The sequence below is a fragment of the Pagrus major genome, chromosome 1 (genome assembly GCF_040436345.1).
Source record: "Pagrus major chromosome 1, Pma_NU_1.0".
In the NCBI taxonomy this organism is placed as follows: Eukaryota; Metazoa; Chordata; class Actinopteri; order Spariformes; family Sparidae; genus Pagrus; species Pagrus major.
This window is the reverse complement of record NC_133215.1, coordinates 2,678,876-2,702,035: the sequence shown is the minus strand read 5'-3', so window position 1 is coordinate 2,702,035 and position 23,160 is coordinate 2,678,876. Positions and strand designations below refer to the sequence as shown.

At 45.0% G+C, this 23,160-nt stretch overlaps 1 protein-coding gene across 5 annotated transcripts; it reads left to right on the top strand.

Moving 5' to 3' along the window:
- Window positions 1-478: 478 nt before the first annotated feature.
- Window positions 479-22,586, top strand: kif16ba (kinesin family member 16Ba). Of its 5 annotated transcripts, XM_073490180.1 has the most exons (27): window positions 485-1,028; window positions 4,040-4,109; window positions 4,193-4,306; window positions 5,041-5,157; window positions 5,671-5,768; window positions 5,889-5,998; window positions 6,088-6,230; window positions 6,387-6,555; window positions 6,642-6,773; window positions 6,866-7,041; window positions 7,545-7,610; window positions 7,766-7,825; window positions 7,921-8,040; window positions 8,384-8,435; window positions 8,893-9,030; window positions 9,158-9,240; window positions 9,561-9,649; window positions 10,058-10,090; window positions 10,451-10,504; window positions 10,976-12,325; window positions 12,422-12,577; window positions 12,686-12,794; window positions 14,627-14,674; window positions 18,876-18,998; window positions 20,603-20,692; window positions 21,077-21,160; window positions 21,276-22,586. In XM_073490180.1, exons 1-27 carry the CDS (start codon window positions 982-984, stop codon window positions 21,435-21,437), a joined length of 3,993 nt encoding a protein of 1,330 aa, XP_073346281.1. In that variant the 5' UTR covers window positions 485-981; the 3' UTR covers window positions 21,438-22,586. The 5 variants fall into 5 exon arrangements, with proteins under 5 accessions (XP_073346218.1, XP_073346063.1, XP_073346142.1 ...); XM_073490257.1 differs by lacking the exon at window positions 10,058-10,090 and having other exon boundaries at window positions 487-1,028; XM_073489962.1 differs by lacking the exons at window positions 18,876-18,998; window positions 20,603-20,692; window positions 21,077-21,160; window positions 21,276-22,586 and adding exons at window positions 14,228-14,275; window positions 15,856-18,703 and having other exon boundaries at window positions 480-1,028.
- Window positions 22,587-23,160: the final 574 nt, after the last annotated feature.

The following is a 23,160-nucleotide window of genomic DNA, read 5'->3' as shown; positions in this document are numbered from 1 at the left end:
ATCCTGTCCCACATTTTTGCTTTTAAAATGTCTGAAATAATTAATGGAAGATCTAAATAATTGATCAATACTTTCACATCATGTTACCTTCACAAGGTCAAACTGCAGCAGCACATCGTCCCTTCAGAGAAGCTGGAATAAGGAAATATTCATTCTTGCTTTAAAAACGTTTCAGATTACTTAGTTTAACTATTCAACCTGTTTATTACAACTGCAGTCTGTGGATTCTTCGTATTTTACACAGTTATATTGAATGTTTACATTTTACATTTTACAATATATATTTTTGGACATTTTCCCATTGTAATAATCTTTTTCTCCATCTATCAGAGTCAGTTTAATGATGCAGCCGCTCTTTTGGCCTCTGCAGGCTTCCATACTCCGCCGTGTTGTCATCAGCTGATGTTTCTCTGCTTCTTTTTGTCAGATGATAGCTAGCTAACAGGCTAACGGGCTGAGAGGCTAACAGGCTAACGGGCTAACAGGCTAACAGGCTAACGGGTTAACAGGCTAACGGGCTGACAGGCTAACAGGCTAACAGGCTAACGGGTTAACAGGCTAACGGGCTGAGAGGCTAACAGGCTAACAGGCTAACGGGCTAACAGGCTAACGGGCTAACAGGCTAACGGGCTAACGGGCTAACAGGCTAACGGGCTAACAGGCTAACGGGCTAACGGCTCCCTGACAGTGACCATGGATACGAGCCGGTTCGCACCGGGATGGCGACGCGGTGTCGCCGCACAGCGATAACATCTGTCCGCGGCGGCGACCGTCCCCCCCTCGGCCCGATCAGTCCGGGTTGCACAGCTGGCGCACAGTCGGTCGGTTATCTGTGCGACTTTCGCCCTCCTTATCCCGCAGTGGGTGAGAGTTGCCCGCTGAGTCTCATGCTAGCGTGTTAGCCGGTTAGCTAGTTAGCTGTTATAAAGCAGCGCCGGGTCACATCGAGGCAGAACCGAGCGGACAACAGCGGGATGTGCGATGGCATCGGTCCGGGTGGCGGTCCGGGTCAGGCCCATGAACAGGCGGTGAGTTAACGACACCATCACGGTGGTTTGAAGCTAATGATCATGTTTAAAATCAGAATAGCGTTTGTTTCTTTTAAGCTAACTGAGGTCATCCAGATGTAGCCGCGGGCAGTCAGGGTCTAAATCTCACGGGTTCACTCAGAAGTGGCGTTTTCACAGCTGCAGGCGTCAATAAGGTGATTTAACAAGTGATTTAATGCGAGTTAAAGTGATTTAATGCGAGTTAAAGTGATTTAATGCGAGTTAAAGTGATTTAATGTGAGTTAAAGTGATTTAATGTGAGTTAAAGGAGTGTGAAGGCCTCTGGTCAGCTGCTTTAGTGGTTTGTGCAGGTGTTGACTCAGTGATTTCTGACAACCTGTGTGTGACTGAGACAGAGATGATTACAGAAACACACACACTGTTAGAAAACACACACACTGTTAGAAAACACACACACACACACACTGTTAGAAAACACACACACTGTTTAAAGTACTTCAGGTTTTATATTCAGCCAGCTTCAGTCTGTTGTGTCAGTGAACAGTTTTCATGCTGACCAACAGAAATCATCCTGTCATAAGATCCACAACTAAAGGATCCTCTTCATGTTTGTGGCTCATCGACCTGTTTTCTCTCCATTATGACCTTAAAACAGAATAATATATGAGTTAATCCTATTATAAATACACTTATCATGTTACTTTTTATTATTATAATAAGTGAATATGTGTAAAACGTTTCAAATCCGGCTTCACAACAATAAAATACACAGTAATGTGTGAACGAACAGGCGGGAATACAAGAGAAACTAAGATTGAGTGTGAAATGTGTTAAATAAAGCAGTGTAACGTCAAGAGTAAAGTACAGCGTAACTCAAAATAGGGGGAAAAAATAAATCTTAACTAATCTTTTAAATATATTGAAGTTTACTGTTACTGAGATTAAAACAACTTTTGTGTGAAGAAGTTAAAAAACTTTCTTTTCCATTTCTAAACCCAAACAACTGTTCAAGAAGTTTGTCTGAATAGAAATCAATGTGAAATAAATCAAAGTGATCTGATTTAAGACAGTTTGTGACAAACAGCGATCCAGAGTTGCTCACAGTTGTAGTTGATAAATGAGTTTAAGGATTAATCAGTTGTTGTATTTGTTAATTACTTTTCTATTTGACTCCGACCAAGACTTAATTTTTGGCGCCGATATTAGCGAGTAAAATCTTGTGATATTCACTCATTTTTTGTCATCAAACACAACACGAAGATAAAAACGGAGGCAGGATATTTTGCAGTTTATTGTCCAGAATGACGTCAGTGAAACAGGAAAGTTCACTGATGATCTAATAATTATAAACCAGTCATATCTTCACGTATCGTTCTGATTTATCTGTGTTAGGACAATAATCGACTGATAACGTCGACCGGCCGATACGTCGGTCAGACTCTGACACGGATCAACGTTTGTTATTTATCCTTTACTTTGTTTTTTAACAGAAACAAATCAGTTGATTGTTGAATATTTGTTGTTTTCTTCATCGTCTATGAAAGAAAATGTGATCGTTGTTTGTTGGATGAAACAAACAGAATGAATCAGCTTGGACCTCGAGATATTACTGTGACATTTAATCAGTCAAACCATTGATCTGACAACAGACAGCTACTGAAGTATTAACTGAGCCGGCGACTAAACTCGGGACGAACTGTAACACAGTCTCTAAACGGTCTCGTGTGTCTGAGTGAACCTTCGTTACATGATGAGCTCATAACGTTACGTAACGTGTTGTTCAGTCACTGTGTCGCTCTGAGGTAACAGACGTGATGAAGTGACCTACAAACTGAAGAAGCTTTTCAAACATCGACCGTCGACACAGAAATCAAGTGTTTCTGTTTCTGCTCGACTCAAACAGGAAGCAGCTTTCAGGAGAACGAATGCACGTGGAAGGAAAAGATGCTGAAGAACTAAAACAACTAGATCTGATGTATAAACTGTCTTCTAGTTAGTTTGAGTCTCTACTGTGATTTAACATTCATTCCTCTTCTTCCTGGTCGGTGCCTGAACGGGCCGAGGTGCAGCACCTGTTTGAAACCTTTGTACAGTAATTAGAGGCCTCGTGAGGTCGGAGGAGGATGTTGATACAGGCCGAGAACAAACTGGGGTGGAGACAGAAGAGCAGACGTGACTGAGCAAACACGTCGTCGCCCTGCTGAGACAATTAAACTGCAGTCATGTGGTTTTAATGATGTCGGGCAGGTTTGTCTGGAGTCGCGCCAACACACGTGCAACAGCAGAGCCCGGTTACAGTGCTGGGAAGTGTTTAAGTCTCAGCTTGAAGACTTTTACCACAGAAACACTTCAGTTATTTATTATTATTATATTAATAATGTTTCAGGCTTCAGTCTGTTGACCACTCTCCACCTGCACTGATCAGTCGTTTGGGCTGTAAAATATCAGGAACTGGTGGAAACTGTCGATCAAGTTGACGTCCTCAAATGTCTCGTTTAGATATTCAGTTTCCTCTCAGAGACGAGCAAAGACACCAGAGAGTGTTCACGTTTAAGAAGCTGGATCAGGTCCAGAAGAACCAGGCGATGAAGGTCGACTGTGTCTCAGCCAACAAGCTGCACTTGAACACAAAAGACGACAGCCGGCGTCAAGGTGGCGTCGTCTGTGTTCATTGTTCAGAGGAGAAACCAGAGGACTGCAGATTTACAAACGGATGTTGTGATTAATTACAGATGAATCGTCGCAGCTCTGTGAACATATTTATCTAACTGTGAAAGATTCTTTACTTATAAAGTGAGACAATATTCATTTAAGATAACAAAGATTGTTTTTGAGCAACAATAAAATTCATTACAGCAACTTACAATGATCTCAGGCAGGTTTGAACAAAGATGTTGTTGTTTTCTCAGCATTGAAAAAGCTGCCGAACTCACCTGATCACATCCTGGAAGAGGATTTAAATGCTGACTTCTGTCACATGTTCATGATGTGTGTGATGTAATTAATACATAATCATTGATCCCTCACAGGGAGAAGGACTTGACCGCAAAATGCATCATCAAGATGGAAGGAAACAAAACCTCCGTCACCAACCTGAAGGTACTTTCTCCTTTACTGTTCTCACAGGCGGTAACTCAGGCTGAAGATGTGCCCTTTTTAATTTTGCTCTCTGATTTCCAAAGCTCCCTGAAGGCATCGCAGGCGAGTCGACGAGGGACCGAACCAAAACCTTCACGTACGACTTCTCCTACGACTCCACGGACTGTAAGAGCTCCACGTTCGTCTCCCAGGAGAAGGTCAGTGTCTGTCGGGTCGAGCGCCAACGTTTCCTTCAGGGACGTCATTTCCAAAACCATTTTTACAGCTTACGTGTGTTACTACAGTTATTATTTATAATAAGACACATATGTAATAATTATTCCATCTTTGTAGAGAATACAAATTCTTGGATGTGTCCACAATATCAAGGAAAGAGTGTAAAATGAAATGCAGGCAAGCAGAGAAGAGTTAGAAGCAGCTGCACCTGAAGATCCCACTGTAGAAGTAAAGCTGCAGCGTGAGCGGGTCATGAGGAAGCGTAAGAGACCGAGCGGGGAAATATTCTGGGCAGATGTTTTGCAGAACTGCATCTTCTCCTGTCCCTGTGTACGTCTGAGTGTGTGTCACAGCTGATTAAACGTTGCTGCGTTGTCGACACGCCACTCGCTCTGAATATCTGAATCACTGTTTGTTCTTTTATAAATGTGCGACTTTAACTCTGAGGCAGTAAAAACTACAACATTTGGCTCCAAAATGTGCTGGAGTTGAAGTATGAAGAAGCAAACTATGTAAACACTCAAGTACTCTGTCACATGAAGTACTGAACTGAGTGTACGTGATCACAGATACACACAGGTCACATTACAGCTCTGCAACATCAATGCTGAGTCACGTGAGCCTTTAATCTGTCGTGACACGTCAGCAGAGGCCTGAAAGACGTCTTAGCAGAAATAAAAGCTCTTTTTTGTTTGTTTGTTTGTTTGATTTGCAGGTTTTCAAAGATTTGGGCTCAGACGTGCTGAAGGCGGCGTTTGAGGGCTACAACGCCTGCGTGTTCGCCTACGGTCAGACCGGCTCGGGGAAGTCTTACACCATGATGGGAAACCCAGTGAGACATTTTTCACATTCACAGTCCAGACTTTGTTATCCAGAGTGATAAGAGTGATAAGACCCACAGAGTTTAAGTTATTGATCCGTCTGCTCGGTGACCTCATCACTGAAGGCTCCGGCCGAGTTCGACTGAACCTTCTCGTCTCCAGACGATGAGTTTGGACAGTCGGCCTGCGACTAACGATTATTTTCGCTTATCTGTTGATGATTGTCTTGAATAACAGCAACACAGTGACGTCAGTACGTCTCCGAGGCCACAGAGGTGGAGGTGATGTCCTCTAACTGCTCGTTGTGCCCCACTAGAAGTCCAATAAATATGAAGATATTCAGTTCACTCTCACATATATAAGTTACCTTCTCACTGTTAATGGAGTACACTCGTATTTTAAGGGTTCATTTATTTGCCAAACAAAGAGACAAAACACACAGTAAACAAAGTTAAAGATAAATATCACGACGTCGTTACCGTGCAGTGAAAATCTGCCCTAGTCTGAACATGTTGTCGTTTCAGGGAGATGCGGGTCTGATCCCGAGGTTCTGTGAAGGTTTGTTCAGCAGAATCTCTGAGTCGACTCGATGGGATGAAGCCTCGTTTCGAACAGAAGTCAGGTGAGACCAGATTCATGCTGCGCTTTATATGAGCGAGAGAAGAAGAAGAAGGACCTGGATGAGCTGCAGAGCACTAAGACGGTGGTGTCACCATGTTCTCCTCTGATTTTTTGCCTTCAGCTACTTGGAGATCTACAACGAGCGGGTGAGAGACCTGCTGAGGAGGAAATCCACTCAGACCTACAACCTGAGGGTCAGAGAGCACCCGAAGGACGGACCCTACGTAGAAGGTACGTTTCATCAATCATCACACACGTTTTCTCAGTGTTTTGTTCACGAGTCAACTTCCTCTAACCTGCTTCATCCTCCCTGATCTCAGATCTGTCCAAACACCTGGTGCAGAACTACAGCGACGTGGAGGAGCTGATGGAGGCTGGAAACATCAACCGCACCACCGCCAGCACCGGCATGAACGACGTCAGCAGCCGCTCGCACGCCATCTTCACCATCAACTTCACACAGGTCGGAAACTCTTCGCTGACTCCAGAGAGAGAAACGCTTTCCTGTTTCCTCTCTAAAATTACGTCCTCATGAGCACTTACTGTAGCTTCTTCAAAACTGTGACAACGACGTCTCCCTCTCTGTCTGTGTCTCTGTCTCTGTCTCTGTCTCTGTCAGGCTAAGTTCGATGCAGAGATGCCCAGTGAGACGGTCAGTAAGATCCACCTGGTCGATCTGGCCGGCAGCGAGCGAGCCGACGCCACCGGAGCGACCGGCGTCCGACTGAAAGAAGGAGGAAACATCAACAAGTCGCTGGTTACCCTCGGCAACGTCATCTCTTCTCTGGGTCAGAGACACAAGATGATGATCAGCTTTGAATCATTCATCGATGTGTGTTTTGGTTGTTGACTGTGTGTGTGTGTGTGTGTCCAGCTGACATGTCACAGGACGGCGTGAACACCAACCTGAAGAAGAAGTCGGTGTTCGTCCCCTACAGAGACTCGGTGCTCACGTGGCTGCTGAAAGACAGCCTGGGCGGAAACTCCAAGACCATCATGATCGCCAGTGAGCAGCGAACACTGAATCACAGACAGACATTTAAACTTTCCCACGAAACAGAAATGTTTGATGTAATTCTGTTTAAATTCCCATCGCAGCGATTTCCCCCGCTGACGTGAACTACGGCGAGACGCTGAGCACGCTGCGATACGCCAACCGAGCCAAGAACATCATCAACAAACCCACTATCAACGAGGACGGCAACGTCCGGCTGATCCGAGAGCTGCGGGCTGAAATCGCCCGGCTGAAGGCTCTGCTGGTTCAGGGCAACCAGGTGAACAGAGGCGGGCGGAGTTAAAGGAGCAGTTCACTCAAAAATGTAAACTCAGTCATCATCTCCTCCCTCCATGGTGATGTTTTAAATCAAGTCTCCAGCTGCTTCAGTTGTTCAGCAGAACGCTGCAACTCTGTTTTACTGTGAAGCTCCAGAAATGTTCTGTGGACGACGAGACTTCACCTGACTTTATATCATCAGGAGGAGACGATGGCTGAGCCTGACTTTATATCATCAGGAGGAGATGATGGCTGAGCCTGACTTTATATCATCAGGAGGAGACGATGGCTGGATTTACATTTTTGGGTGAACTGTTCCTTTAAGAGCAGGTCTCAGGGTTGAGAGGCAGGTTTAGAGAAAGTGACAGTGAACTTTTTTATGAGCTTTTGTATTGTGGATTCTCTAACACGCTCTTAGTGATTATTATCGTTTTAATAATAAAACCACAGCATGAACGTCACATGAATCCACTCAGTGTTTCTGTGTTTGTGTCCATGTGTCAGATCGCTCTCCTGGATTCGCCCACAGCTCTGAGTATGGAGGAGAAACTGCACCAGAATGAAGCCAGAGTGAGTCCAATGTCTCCTGGTGGCTGAGAAGGTGTTGACTGCAGCACCAGACTCAAACCTGCTGCACCAAACCAGACATGTACACGTTCATGTGAACTGGGAATGATCTGCTGCAGAGGTTTCTGTTAACTTGGAGGTTTCTGTCTCGTTTGCAGGTTCTGGAGCTGACAAAAGAGTGGACCAACAAATGGAACGAGACACAGAATATCCTCAAGGTGAGAATGCACGTTTGTTTATCATCCATGATTTTTATGCTCACAATGTGCAGACTGGAGAAACATTCACGTATTCTGTGTCCACACGTCTGCAGGAGGAGACGCTCGCTCTGAGGAAAGAGGGGATCGGCGTGGTGTTGGACTCGGAGCTGCCTCACCTCATCGGCATCGACGACGACCTCCTGAGCACCGGCATCATCCTGTATCACTTAAAGGTCAGAACACACCTGAAACACTTCACCTGCAGGACAGAGACACACTATCTACTCACTCACTGCATCCTTAAAGCTTGATGTATGACTTTAACCTTCTGTGTAGCTGGTGATCATCAGTCCACAAATATCTGGATGAACTGAAGAGATATTTAATCCTTCAGGTGTTTTTAAAAACAGTCACAGCTTCATTAAACAAAAACTACCAGAAACATCAGAAAATGTTCTTCACACACCAGAGAGGAGAAAAGGGGGAAGACATCCAGCTAATATTTAATAATCCTGAGCAGAGGGAAGTGTCCTGTTGTGTGAAGTGACTTTCTTTGTCTTCCTGCTTTCACCTCAGGAGGGACGGACGTACGTGGGCAGAGAGGACGCGTCCACGGAGCAGGACATCAGTGAGTTTGTCACATGAAGCTGTTTTCTGTCAGAAACCAGCAGGAGTGAGTTTTAATGAGCTTCAGGGGAAGAGAAACTGTTTTTCAGCAGATAACAGCGACAACAAACAACAAACAGCAGCTTCAAACATCCTGGAAACACAGAAGAGCTTCAGACGAACAGAAACATAGAATAAATATATTTATTCTATATATTTTTCTTGATCTGTTCAAATTAAACGGTGTTTTGATCTTTACCCAACATGATTGACACCTTTTAAACCCATCAACTTAAAATATAAGATATCTTTATCTTCTTTATAACCTTTTATTTGTGTTTTTATGAAGAGCTGTCTCATCTCCTCTTCGTACAGATTGTCGTCATCGTGCAGGAGTTGGTATAAAGTGCATGGCAGTAGTCTCTGTGTAACACCTCACAGTCTCCGTGTCTCTCCCGTCTCGTCTTTCCCTCCTGCAGTCCTGCACGGTCTGGACCTGGAGAGCGAACACTGCATGTTTGAGAACCAGAACGGCAAAGTGACTCTGGTGCCGCTCGGCGGAGCTCAGTGTTCAGTGAACGGAGTCCAGGTGACGCAGCCGTCGCAGCTCAACCAGGGTGAGACGGCAGAAACCTCATCAGTCGCTTCTTTTCAGCTGCATCACTGTGAAAATATTTTTAATGATCGTTTCCTTCAGAGTCGTGTTCAGTTTTTTTAGTTTCTGTTTGTTGTGTTGCGGTTCAGGTGCTGTGATTCTGCTCGGCAGGACCAACATGTTTCGGTTCAACCATCCAAAGGAGGCGGCCAAGCTGAGGGAGAAACGAAAGGTGAGACGGTCCCTCAGGTTAGAGACGTGATCTCCTGAGAGTCCTTCTAGAGAAGCTGAATCTAACCGGTTATTTTAAGTTGTAGACCAAAAGAACCGCTCTGTATCGTCCTGTTTTGTCGTTGCACTTCTGCTGAGGTACCAAACACACTGATCTGACACTAAAAGGTGTCGCTGATGGGTCAAGAAACAACCAGATACTTTGAAGAAAAGGACCCAGTGTTGTTATGAATTGGTTTTGTTCTCCGACATAAAATCCATCATTAAACGTCCCACATTTGAATTATAAAGCTCTGTTTTTGACCCACTTCTCCCCCTCAGAGTGGCCTGCTCTCCACATTCAGCCTCTCCATGACGGATCTGTCCAAGTCCTGTGAAAACTTGTCCACCGTGATGCTCTACAACCCCGGGTGAGTGTCCCCACACACAGACACCAGCAGCTGCATGTGATGATCAGCTCAGACTCGCTGCAGTGCATCTCCCCTCTGCATCAAACCCCTCAGGACTCACATTCAAGTTCTGTATCTGCACGACACAGATGCACAGGTGGTGAAACTCTGGGCCAATGAAAACACTTAGACCGACACAATGTTTTTAATGTTGTTTATTCTGTTGTTTATTTCCTCTTCTCTGCCAGAGACACAAAAACATCTTCATGACACAAGAATCCCTGAGCTCACTCCTTCATTACACATTTGAAATGTCAAACCTGAAACAACCTTTAAGATATTGAAGTATTTACATCAAACCTTACATCTGTACACACTTCCTGCTTAGAGCCGGCTGAATTAACTGTATGAACCCCGTCTTGTTGACAGTCTCTTCACTGAGAAGGGCCCCGTCTTCCTCAGGTAGACTCAGTCGTCCACTTCCTGTCTAACTTGTCCCGTTTTTGACACAAAGACATGTGTTGACTCGTCCAGTCTCTAAATCTGAACCCTCATTGTCTGTTTTTTTTGTATTATTTTGCTCGTCACCCTGCTGCTTCTTGTTTCCATCTTGACGTGTGACCGTAGAGAATGCATCGTTGCTTTTCCCACATCGCCTGGCATTTTCGTTTGAAGCCTCATTTTTTTTGTGCCGACTGCTGCTTTCACTTACTGCACTTCACTAGTTGTGGTGTTGAATGTCTGTGTGTGTGTGTGTGTGTGTGTTCGCTTTTGTTTTTTGATGAGAGTGAAAGAAGCTGATGGAGGTTTTTGTGTCGACAGGTTGGAGTTCGAGAGGCAGCAGCGAGAAGAGCTGGAGAAGCTGGAGCTGAAAAGGTAGAAGAGTGGAGTCGTGTAAAGGATCAGAGTTCAGCTGAATGTGATCACACTTCAGATCTGAATCCTTTCTGATCTGTTTTAACAAACTAAAGTCATATTAAACTGGGATGTGGGACATGATGAAGAAGCAGAAACAGTTTCTGAGTTGGCAGCAGACGATATGAAGTGTTGAGTGTCTGACGGTTCAGAATCAGACTGGTGGTTACTTTTACAAGATGCCAGCGATTTAAAAAAATACAATATAGGGCACATCTCTGTGAAAGTGTCCAGACTCCATTTAAAAATGTCTCAATTTAGTGAGTTGTTGAGTTGGAGACACTTTATAAAATATGTTCCACATGAACTTCTTTGTGTCTTTGTGTCCGTTTGTCTCAGTAATGGATGTGTATATTTGCATATAGAGCAGGAAGTGATGTCTGATTAATGTCGGATCTGAACAGCCTGTATTTGTTTTTGTGGTTGCTGCAGGAGGCTGATCAAGGAGATGGAGGCGAAGCACCAGAGTGAGAAGGCAGAGCTGGAGCGGCTGCAGCAGGAGGTGGAGAGTCAGCGTAAGGAGTCTGAGGAGGTGCAGCAGCGGATCCTCCGTCAGGAGGAAAGCCTCCGCCACCGCAGCCAGGACATCGAGAGCCGCCTGAGAGACTTCCTGGCCGAGAAGGAGCGCTTCGAGGAGGAGAGACGCTCGGATATCCAGGGGGCGGGCCTCCAGCCGAGGCACCACCAGGAGGAGGGTGAAGCAGAGGAGGAGGAGGACGAGGAGGAGCGGCGGCGTCAGGAGGCCACAGAGCAGACCGAGATCTACCGCGAGCTGGAGAGGCTGAAGAGGGAGCGCGAGGAGCAGAAGGTTCGTCTGGAGACTGAGCGGCGGCGGCTGGAGGAGCAGGAGCGAGAGCAGCTGAGCCTGGTGGGGAGGCTGGAGGAGCAGCTGAGGGAGAAACACGAGGCAGCCACCACCCTGCTGACCCGGGAGGACGCCCGCCGCCTGGAGGAGGAACGTCGAGCTCTGGCTGAGATCAGAGAAACTCTCCTTCGTGCTAAAGAAACCGGAGAGCGGCCGGATGTGGAGGATGCCAGCAAGGAGGCGAGGTCTGCCCAGGCACGATACACCGACTTCAAGGAGGCGCAGGTGAAGGAGCTGGGCCAGCTGGAGGAGGGTCTCCAGCAGCAGAGGGAGCGCCTGGAGAAAGAGGTCGCTGCTGAGCAGAATACACTGCTGCACCTCGCCCGAGGCTTTAAAGAACGACAACAGCAGCTGAAAGAGGAGCAGGAGAAGGGGGCGCTGGAGGCTACAGCCGTCTGCCAGGAGGAGCACCTGGTCAAACAGGCGGAGCACAGGCTGCAGTTCAAGGAGCGTCAGCTGGCCCGCGTGGCCGACGGCCTCCTCCCCGCTCTGGCCGAGGAGAAGCAGAGAGCCGTGGAGATGCTGGAGCGCAGCGGCGGAGGAAGCAACGGGAACTGCGACAGCCCACCGGGGCTCGACAACACGCTGTACCAGGTGGAGAAGGAGCTGGAGGACAAGGAGGAGAAACTGAACCTCCACTGGAACAGCGCTCAGCAGCTCCAGCAGCTCCAGGAGACCTACGAGTTCACGGCCAACGTGGCGCGGCAGGAGGAGAAGGTGAGGAGGAAGGAGAAGGAGATCCTGGAGTCGAAGGAGAAGCAGCAGAGGGAGGCGATGGAGCAGGCGGTGGCCCGGCTGGAGAGGAGACACTCGGCCCTGAGACGCAGCGTCTCCATGGAGCCCGACACCGAGGAGCAGAGACACAAGAGCTCGGTCATCAGGAACCTGAGGACGGGCGCCGACCTGGACCAGCAGAGGTGAGAACTTTACAGTAATCAGTCCATGAACGCAGAAGATGCCACAGAGGTGAGCAGGCCGTGAAAACAGAGCTCATGCTGTTGTTTTCTCTGTAGAGTGGAGCGGGAGATCCAGAAGCTGAGACAGCGGATCAGTGAAGGCGAAGACAACAGGACTCACTCCATCAGTAACGATGAGAAGACGAGTCACAGCAGCTCCCCGGTCAGCCACATCCAGAGTCTGAACACACTGCTGCCGCTGTCAGACGACAGGTACACCCACTATACTACACTATACTCTGCTTGTCTTCTGTTTCCGTCCCAGAAACACGTTTCTGTTGTTGCTAACGTTGGTTTGTCATCCTCTTCATTATTTTGCAGGATTAACGCGTACATCGAAGAGGAAGTCCAGCGTCGGTTACGTAAGATGAATCTTCTGAACGGCAGCAGCAGCAACATGGATCTGTCTCTGTCCTGTGAGTCCCTCAGGGTAAGAGCTGATCCACACGCCTTTATTTAACCTGCAGACTTTTATTAAGGTGCTGCTCAACTTTTTATAATTCAGAATCCAAACCAGCTGTGAACCAGACCGCCACACTTCGTCCACATGTACACGGGTATATTTCGGAACGAGGTTTTGAAACAACCAGACGCTGAACAATCTTTACTTAACTCACTCTTTACTTACTTACTTACTTGCACTTCTATATGTTGTAAGAAGTATAAAGTAGCAGAAAGCAGAAATACTGAAGCAAAGTACCTCAGAAGTTTACATAAGTACTTCCTTTACTGGTTATTCTCAACTTTGAGACGAAGATTTGTATTTTTCCTGTGAATGTAAATCGGTCTCAGTTTGCAGTAATCTGTCTTCTGGATTACTAATAATCTGTATCAGTATCGGCCCTAAAATAACCACATTGATCGACCTGCACCCCACAATATCATAACACGTACTCCATGTCCAAGTCCATAATTATCAGTGATGCTACAAACACTGATGAGTGTGTGTGTGTGTGTGTGTGTGTCATCGGTCCAGTTCGTTTCTGAATATCTAGGACAGAGTTTTTCAAAAGGTCCGTTTGTAGCATCTAAAACTGCAGTTTCTTTGTGTACGAAAGGCCAAAACTAGAGATGCATGATTTATTTTGGGATTTATATGATCAGCTGTTTATCAGTATCAGTGAAATCATATCCTGGTGCTAGAGGAGGATACAAGTCTGAGTTTTAACTTAAGAAGTTACAAGAGATATTGAAAATGAAATCGTCCTTTCTTACTCTCCGGTGTGCATAAACTACGAGTTAGGACATTTTGGGAACTCATGTTTGAATACAAAGATGTGACTTTCTTGATAATCTTATCGCCGTCGGCCGTGACACGTTATCAGTATCAGATGAAAAACATCTGGTTCAGAAAGCCTCCATTTAAGAAATACCTGTGTACGTGTGGACGGGGTCTTAAAGAACATCCAGACTCTTCTGACAGAAAGTGACTCGCAAGTCATTTAGATGATTGATCGGCAGTGTCAGTCTTTTTTCAAGCAAAAACATGTTCTGGTTCCAGCTTCCTTTTTAAAAAGTGAGAATCCCGTCATTTGTTGTCAAAGACGCAAAGAAAAACACATCGAAAGATGTCAGAGTCGACATTTTTCACAGTTTCCTGACGTAAGCTGCCTTTAGTTGAAAACATCATTCATCAGGTTTCTGCTCCAAAACAATACTTGTGGAGATATTGTTTATTTTATCAAACAGTCTGCCAACGTCCTGAAACATCCACCTGAACATTTTATAATTATGGACAAAAAAACATCTTCAGATTGTGTAATGAAAGGAGTGTCGGGAGTGTTTTCTGAGGTCCAGAAACAGACTGCGAGCTGAAGCGTCTCTTCCTGTGTAGAACTGATATTCAGCTCTTTAATCCTGCAGGAGGAGGAAGAAGTTAGCGACAGTAGCTCTGTTAGATTAACAGACGAGGTAAGACCAGGATGCTTCTGCTCTGAATGTCCCAGTGAGACTCTCCCTGCTCTGTAATCTGCATGAATCTCCCCGATACAGTTCTGGATCAACTCAGTCCGTTTGGTTTGCTGTTCTTTTAATTGGGTTCTTCTCCGCCTGGTTTTTTTAATCTTTCCTGGTTTTGTTTGATTTGTGCCTTTTTTTCCTGGAATCATGACGTATAATTTGACAATTGAAATCATTTATTATTATTCTTTTTGAAGGTTATTAATAAAAATTTTGCCTGCTGTTTTGCAAATTAAGAATACTCAGTGGATATTTAACATTTTATGATGCTGAGTGTTGACGTTCAGTTTCATCTTTTTTCAGGATGATGAAAAACTGCAGAACATTAATCCAAGGAGGCTTAAATATGAGGTAAGACCAGGATCCTTTTCTCAATTTAATAATCAATCAATGAAAATCAGTATTACTGCTACGTGTTTACAGTGGTGGGAAGTTAAGTTGATGTGCCTGTTATTGCTCATATGCATGGTAAGAAATTACATAACAAAAATCTTAACATCTGAAAATCTACATATAATTATAGAAAGGGTTGTCAGACGGGAACGCACCGACATCATGTTTCATTATTCCAATCATTAATATCAGTCACTTGACTTCTTATTTGGTAGAACGAGAGCGGCTGAAACAGCAGAACATTGAATATTTTGGATCTCTTAGGGCCTCATAGTGATTCTTCCAGGCAGAGAAGTTTGGTCCAGTTGTTTATTTTGGAAAAGACTTTTTAAAACTCTTCAGGGCTCTGACGCACCAGGCTGACGGTCCACCGCTGGCCAATGTCGGGACCGTCAGTGAGTGTCTGTGGTCCAGGTATTCGCGGTGTGTCCCACTCCGCTGCCCGTTGTCGATGTCTTTCCAGCCGACTGATTATGTTGAATCTATGGCGCAGCCCATCCCTGAGAGAAATGACTCTGATAGGGTTAAAATCGGGTTTCCCTATTTTGAGTGACGAATACAGACCACTGCCACCTGGTGCTCGGCCAGAAGGTACACGCTCGTAGACTTTTTGGTGTGTTTAAGTGCAACGTTTTTGGCTGAAACACGGGCGTCATGAGGCCGTGCAACAGTCGGCTTTTGGCGCCGCTAGTTCTTTTACGTTGTGTTGGTGTGTCTGGGCCCTGAGGACAAAAACACTAGCAGACTAAAAATAGCATGAAAATGTTACATCTGAGCTCCTTTATTTCAAACGACCTGGATTTAAACATGGATAAAATAGTATTTGCAGAAGAAATTCTGCTAAAATAATCCATCTCGTCACCAAGAAGGATGTCATCTTAAGAATTATTTGCAAATGCTACTTTTCCTATGTTTGATTGTAATTTAAAGTTTCAGAGTATTTTTTACACTTGTCATTATAATTTGCATGCCAACCCTCCTTACCCTGTTAATTCTGAATCACTTACGACTCACCTGTGCACCTGGTGATGGACGAACTGTAATTCTGGGTGGATTAAGGACTTCAGTGTAATTCAAAGAACCTTCACGTCCTTCTTGACGATGTAGTCATGGACTCTCCCTCCACCTTGTGCACACAGAGAGGCTGTGGGTCGTGGTCTAGCTTCTCACCGGCCCCGGAGCTCGAGGCAAACTGCCCTCCTCACATCCAGGAAAACATGCCGGAAGAACGAGAGGCCGGCCTCTCAAAGCTTCACAGAGAAGAAAAATCCACAGCCGAAGCCTTGATTGAGAAACAGGAAGTGCCGTACAGAGAAGGTGACGAGAACAAATGGTGGCAGGGAAGAGTGAATGTCCCTGTAGGTGAAGTCGACCGAGCTGTTTCTGAACTTGATCCTTCTGTCGACTCGGCAAACAAAACCACCGACAGATTTGATGAAAACGAGAATATCACTGATAAGAAACGAAGCGATTCTGCCTCCTGTGGTCCTGATGAGGATGAGGATGCTGATAAAAAGACTGAAGGTGGAGTGAAGGAGTTGCTGGTGAATGATCGCTCTTCTTCTGGCTCGGCAGCAGGGATAGTAAATGATGAACATCTCTCCAATGATAGACCCTCAAATTTGCTGAACTCTGTCTTTGGTTACATCTCCTCCACGCAGAAGTTGCAGGAATCCATTCGTGAGCAAATAAAACAAGTGAGAGACGCAGGAGCTGAGAAAGTTGCGGCCAACTGGAGCTACGATTTGGGATATTTTACTGGAAGGCTGTCCGACGCGTACAAGGACGCCGGTAAAAGGCTGCAGGACACGCGGGACATCATTCAAAATGTCCGAGCTGGTGACATGAAGGTCGTACTCTCGCAGTATGTGACCAAGATGTCCAAAGAGCTGCCGCTGATTCATCGAATGCAGCTGAAACCGGAGCCAGAACCTCGTGTCCTTGCAGAAAACAAAGTCAGTCCAGTCGATCTGTCGATGGATCGCACCCTGAGTCTTCCTCAGAACTGCAACATGTCTGCGATCCCGGGCGTCTCCGGGTGGCCCGAAGGCTCCGTGTCGTCTCTCAAAAACACTTGTCCTGAAGTGTTTTATCAGAACCTGGTCCAGCTGCCGCCGGCCTTGTCTGAGCTACAGTCACTTTCATCCCAGAAGATTCTAGAAAAGTTGGAATCTCTTGCTCCTCAAATAAAAGTCAACAAGCTCCTGAGTATCTTCTGGATCCAAACGGCCAACCGTCAGCAGCCCATCCCAAAGCCGGGCTGCTTGCTCTTATCAGAAAAGGACATGACGGTGCTGTCGAGTAAATTCAGTTCAAGCGACACCTTAGCTGTCTTTCACCATTTTGATCTCATGGAAATTAAGAAGGTCCAGATTAGCTTGGCAGGGCAGCACGTCCGCCTCATTGGCTGCACAGAAGACACAGTCTTGGCCGTCTTCACCCACAGCAGAGCGCTCACCCAGGAGCTCTGCAGGGCTTTACTGAAGGTCCTCTCTCCTGAAAAGCTCTCTGAAGGGACTGAAGACCACCCGTTGCTCTCTGGTGACCTCATGGCGCTCTCTCTGGATTGGTCGTCGAGTGTTCCTGACATCGTCCTGGACAGCGGCCTTCACGTCACCTCCAGATTTAAGCGAGTCCTGGCAGACCTCCTCTACATCGTCCACGGGAACATGGACGGTCCTGGCAAACCCTCTCTGGCAAACATTCGTCCTCTGCTCTACACAAGTGTCAAGGTCATGAACTCAACCCGTGTGCATCAGAGCGCCATTTCCCAGTTCCTCCTGACGGACACTCATGTAGCTCTTCTCCGTGAGGACGGCGTCTTTCACCCGGTGCCACGGGGCACCAGTCTGGTCCCGTCCCAGCCCCAGTTTCGAGGGCTTGAGCTCCGCAAGCGTTCGGAGATCAGGTGTCTGCTCGTGAGGCGGAATGACGACTGGCTGGTGGTAGAAATCACGTTTACAACCCACAAAGCAGAGAGGAAGGTCGAGTCCAGGCGAGGCTCGGCTGAAGTGCCCTCCGTCTCTCATCACAGGAGTCAGAACCACTCCTGGAATTTATCTTTTGGATGCAGCTCAGAAGCCATGATCTTGATTAATCACCTGAGTACCTGAGTTACACACTTGAAGGCTGTTTCACCTGAACTTATATATGCAAGGTGAAGGTGACAGATTATCTGGCAGTCACCTTTTATCTATTTTAGGATGTGTAAAAGGAAAAGTTCACCCAAAACAAGTAACAGTAAAACAGAGTTGCAGCATTCTGCTGAACACCTGAAGCAGCTGGAGATGATTTAAACATCAGATGTCTCCACACAGCTCGTCTGCTGCGATCAGAGATCAACCTGATCTGAGGAGACGTTCTGCAGACGGGGTGCATGCTAACACTTTTAGCTCAGCAGCTACAGTGAAGATTTCAGCTTTAAAAAAAGGGTGTGAATAAAGAAATGTTTTGTCGACTACGAAACTTCACCTGAACAACTTTACACGAGTTATTAACATTTGTTGGAGAAGAGCTCAGGTATTGTGTGTGTGACGGTAACATGGACGCATCTGAAAGCATTTTAAAATATTTTTAAACATTTTAAAAACATCTGATATTCAAATGTAATTTTTGTCTGTTTTGCTACAAAATCCTGAAGATTGTGTTTTGAGAGGAGGAACCATGTGGACCTGTCCTGACTGTAATCTGTAGTTGATCTGAAGTCGCAGTGAACGATTGAAGACAAACAGCTGATCAGTGTTTTTGTCTGTTTACTGTTTTTAGTCGTGTCGATGATTCGTGTTTGATTTTTGGTCGATGTCGTTCAAAGGGAGAATCTTGATGTCACTGTTGCACAGTTCGCTCTGCACTTTAAAAACATTTATTTGATCTGATGACTTGATGAAGATGAATAATTATTGTGTATTTGAAGGAATAATGTTGTATAATGATAAACACAGTGTGAACATTAATTTTGTAAAGATTATAATAAAGATTTGTACAATTCTTACCGTCTGATTTTATTTTGTAATCATCAGAAATTATTCTCAATCAACTTCACAAATTGATCCACAATAGTTATTGTATGTTTCCTGAGTCAACACTTTACTCTCGTCCTCTTTCGTCTCCTTCTCTTCTGCTGTCTCGTGTCCTTTCTCCCCGGTGACGTCCTCTGCAGCACCTGGTCTGTCGTCCTCTCGGGACGAGCGGCGACGGCCTTCAGGAGCCCGTTAAAATTAGCATTCCTCGTCACGTCCTCCGCGGGCAGGGGAAGGACGAGCACTTTGAGTTCGAGGTGAAGGTGAGTTTCCTCAGCCGGGTTCATCTTTCTCATCATCTTCATCAGTTATTAATGTTCTGACCCGTTCATCCTTCTCATGTGTGGTCTCTGTCATCATCCTTCTCATGTGTGGTCTCTGTCATCATCCTTCTCTCTCTGGCTGGTTATTTTTATTATTCTTGTTCTATTTTAGAAGATAATCAGTCAATTAATGTGTCGATAAAATGAAATGAGATTAAATAATCCTCAAGCAGAAATACAGTTTCTACAGCAGCACAAGGACAAAAATAAGTACAGATGAATTAAGGCAAATAATTCAAAGTGTATAACACAATGAATACAATGTGTTTCTTGTTTATAATTTATAAAAATCTGCCTGTGGAACGTGAATATGATGATTAGGGCGATCGTGTCTTAAATGAAGTGTAATGAGATATTTTGACTGGAAACAAAACAAATATACTCGACTTAACTTTTAGTTTTTGAAGTGTAGAATAAAATAGAAACTGTACAAAAGAATTTAATTCAGAAACATGAGATTACAGGTGATATCTGTTTGTTTTTAATCTGTTTTATCTGAACATTTCAAGACTGGATTTAAATTTAAGTTGAATGTTTTTAGTCAAGATCTCAGATCTCAGAGGTAAAAGTCGAAGTTCCTCATTTAAAAAGTACTTTAAAAATAATAAATTACTGGATTTTAATTGGTGATGAATTAATGTTGGATCATTTTAGTCGTGGAGCTAATTTTAAAGGAACAGTTCAACCATGAATGTAAACTCAGTCATCATCTGATATAAAGTCAGGCTCAGCCATCGTGTCCTCCTGATGATATAAAGTCAGGCTCAGCCATCGTCTCCTCCTGATGATATAAAGTCAGGCTCAGCCATCGTCTCCTCCTGATGATATAGTCAGGCTCAGCCATCGTCTCCTCCTGATGATATAAAGTCAGGCTCAGCCATCGTCTCCTCCTGATGATATAAAGTCAGGCTCAGCCATCATCTCCTCCTGATGATATAAAGTCAGGCTCAGCCATCATCTCCTCCTGATGATATAAAGTCAGGCTCAGCCATCATCTCCTCCTGATGATATAAAGTCAGGCTCAGCCATCATCTCCTCCTGATGATATAAAGTCAGGCTCAGTCATCATCTCCTCCTGATGATATAAAGTCAGGCTCAGCCATCATCTCCTCCTGATGATATAAAGTCAGGTGAAGTCTCGTAGTCCACAGAACATTTCTGGAGCTTCACAGTAAAACAGAGTTGCAGCGTTCTGCTGAACAGCTGAAGCAGCTGGAGATGATTTAAACATCAGATGTCTCCGTGCAGCTCGTCTGCTGTGATCACAGAGATCAACCTGATCTGAGGAGACCACCAGAGGAGAAGCTGTTTATGTTCTTTACGGAGGGATTTAACGTTTAAAAACAAGATAAAGACTGAAATTTTTTGGTGACTTTATTTGCTGCTTGCTAATAAATCACAACATATTTTATGATCATTGTATTAATACTCAGAATCAGACAGTAACTTTGTATCAGGTCCGAGTCCGTTCGCTGTGAGCTCGACTGTAAATGTTTGATCTTCTCTTCCGTCTCTACATCCGACGTTTCTCCCTGTTTCATCAGATCACCGTGATGGACGAGACGTGGACGGTGTTCAGACGTTACAGTCGCTTCCGGGAAATGCACAAGAGCCTGAAGTTAAAGTATCCAGAGGTGAGAGTGTGTCATCCTACAGAGTGTTTGATATCAGCGTGTTGGTGCTGCGACCGTCGCTTCAACTTAACTAAAGGTCACAACGTTTGGACGTGTTGTTACACTGCTGACTTCTTACCTTCACACAGTTAACTCGTTATTTTCTGTTTCCACTTTAGTTTTCTGTCTCTGTTTGTTGAGGTTTAGGCAACAAAGACAATCGGTTAGTTTAAGAAAAACATGTTTGGGTTGAAATATGCACGTTCACAGCGTTGAAGACGAGTTTGAAAGGAAAACTCTCCCATGTGCATATTTTGACTGGTCGGTCAATAAAGACTTGAAGACATTTCCAGGATTAATCTTGTTAAAACGTGTTTGGTGAAGTCTGTCGTGTGTCTGTTTCAGCTGGCAGCTCTCGAGTTCCCTCCAAAGAAGCTGTTTGGAAACAGAGACGAGCGGATGGTCGCCGAGCGCCGGAGTCACTTAGAGGCAAGACGATTAAATCCAACGATCAAAAGACGAAGAGGTCGATCCTCTCGTCATCTGTGTTCTTAGAAACAGACACGTTTGAGTTGACTTCATGCTTCTTCCGTGTTTCTTGCAGCGTTACCTGAGGAACTTGTTCCGGGTGATGCTGTCGTCCTCCGGCTCTCCTCTCCGAGCCGACGCTGACGGCGGTTTCCATCTCACCAAACACGCCATCTGTGATTTCTCGCCGTTCTTCAAGAAGGGCGTCTTTGAGTACAGCAGCCACGGCACCGGCTGACTGAACGTTTCTTCAAACCAAAACGAAAGAAACTGCTCGGTGCCTGTTGCCCCGGGCCTCGGCTCGGGAGAGAATCGCCTCAGAGGGTCAAAAACTTGCAGGTCAGTTTCCTCTCCGGCCTCACGTCATCCTGGGAGACGAACATCTCAAACCAGTCTGCTGCTGCTCAGCTCTTTGTCCCTGTGGAAACTTTATCACAAATGTTCAAGTAGGAAATTCAGCGCTCTGTTTAAAGAGTTTCATTTCTACGTTATTTATCCAGAGAAAAATATCATTTCATCGTCTATAAAGATACGACTCTGTACCATCGACATGTGCCGAGTTTTTCAAGTCGCTGATGGACACAAACACTTTATTTGACTCATTCTAGCAATAAACAGCTTTATATCTAATATATTCACAGCTATGATATTTATCACAACTCTAAAGAAAGACACAACATTAACACAGGAGGCGCAGACCACCAGAACAAGCTGTCGCCACGAGCAACACTGAACAACATGTTAAAAATAAATGTATAATAAACATATTTGTGCCGTGTAGAAAGAGAAACGTCTCAGCTTATCACATTTCATTTACTGACTCCCAAAATACGCTTCTGATGTGACCTGAGAGACGATTCAGAGCTCTTCTGTGCTCGAATTATTCATTTTACAAATTGATTGCAGGAATATTTTCTTTTAAACGACAGCATGATCAGTAAAATCACATTAGATTAGTGAAAACCTGTAAAATATGCGATCAGAGCGCAGAGATGCAGCCTCACAATGTTCCAGCACAAACACATCTGTGATAATAATCGATTGATTCATTCAGAGGGAACGTTTCGTCCCTTCGGCAGCTCAGAACTTAAATATATCTTCCAGAGCTCATTTTCAATCCGTCATGAAATCAGCCTCCGTCATCGAGCCGCTGGGATCCGATCCTGAAGTCTTCCACAGCCTCACCGTCGCCAGCAGCTGATCAGGAAACAGTCTCATTTCAATTTGCCTGAAAGTGAACTCATGAACCGCCGACTGCTTTCTCCATAAGCCAAACTGTGTGTATAAAGACTGTAAATATTAATGTGCATAGTTTTTCTATACAATATGCTTGTTTGCCATGTAATCTATTGACATTGAATGTCAGTAAAGGGAATGTACCACAACACTCGGACTGTTTTTCTTCTTTGTGAGTGAATCGATACCAGAAGCTACAGCCAGGAGACATTTAGCTTAGCTTAGCATGAAGACTGGAAACAGAGGGAAACAGCGAGCCCGGCTTTGTCCAAGTGGATAAAAACTAAATGAAACAAAACAAACACATCATATTTAACTTTGTGAACTTCAAACTATAATTCATCAGAGACATTAAAGGAAAAATCTGTAAAATGTTCAGAGTTTTAGTTTTAAACATTCAAAAGCTGAGTCAACAACATGAACTCACTAAATGTGAAGAAAGGAAATATTTTTCCTTCCAAACAGAAAAATCCAACCGTCACCGTCTGAACTCAAGTTTCTCTGACTGAACTCAGACGAGCTTCATCGCCTCGTTAACTCATCGTCAAACACACGTCATTCAGACTGGACACAAACTGAGTCAGAGGCACCAGAACAGTGTTGGTTTGTGTCCACAGTCACCTCTGGTTCGGTCCAAATAAATCCTCAGCTCACAGAGTAACGTGTGAGGATATTGTCCGTCCAGACAAACTCTAGGGCCGCTGGTGTCGCTGCTAACTGTAGCT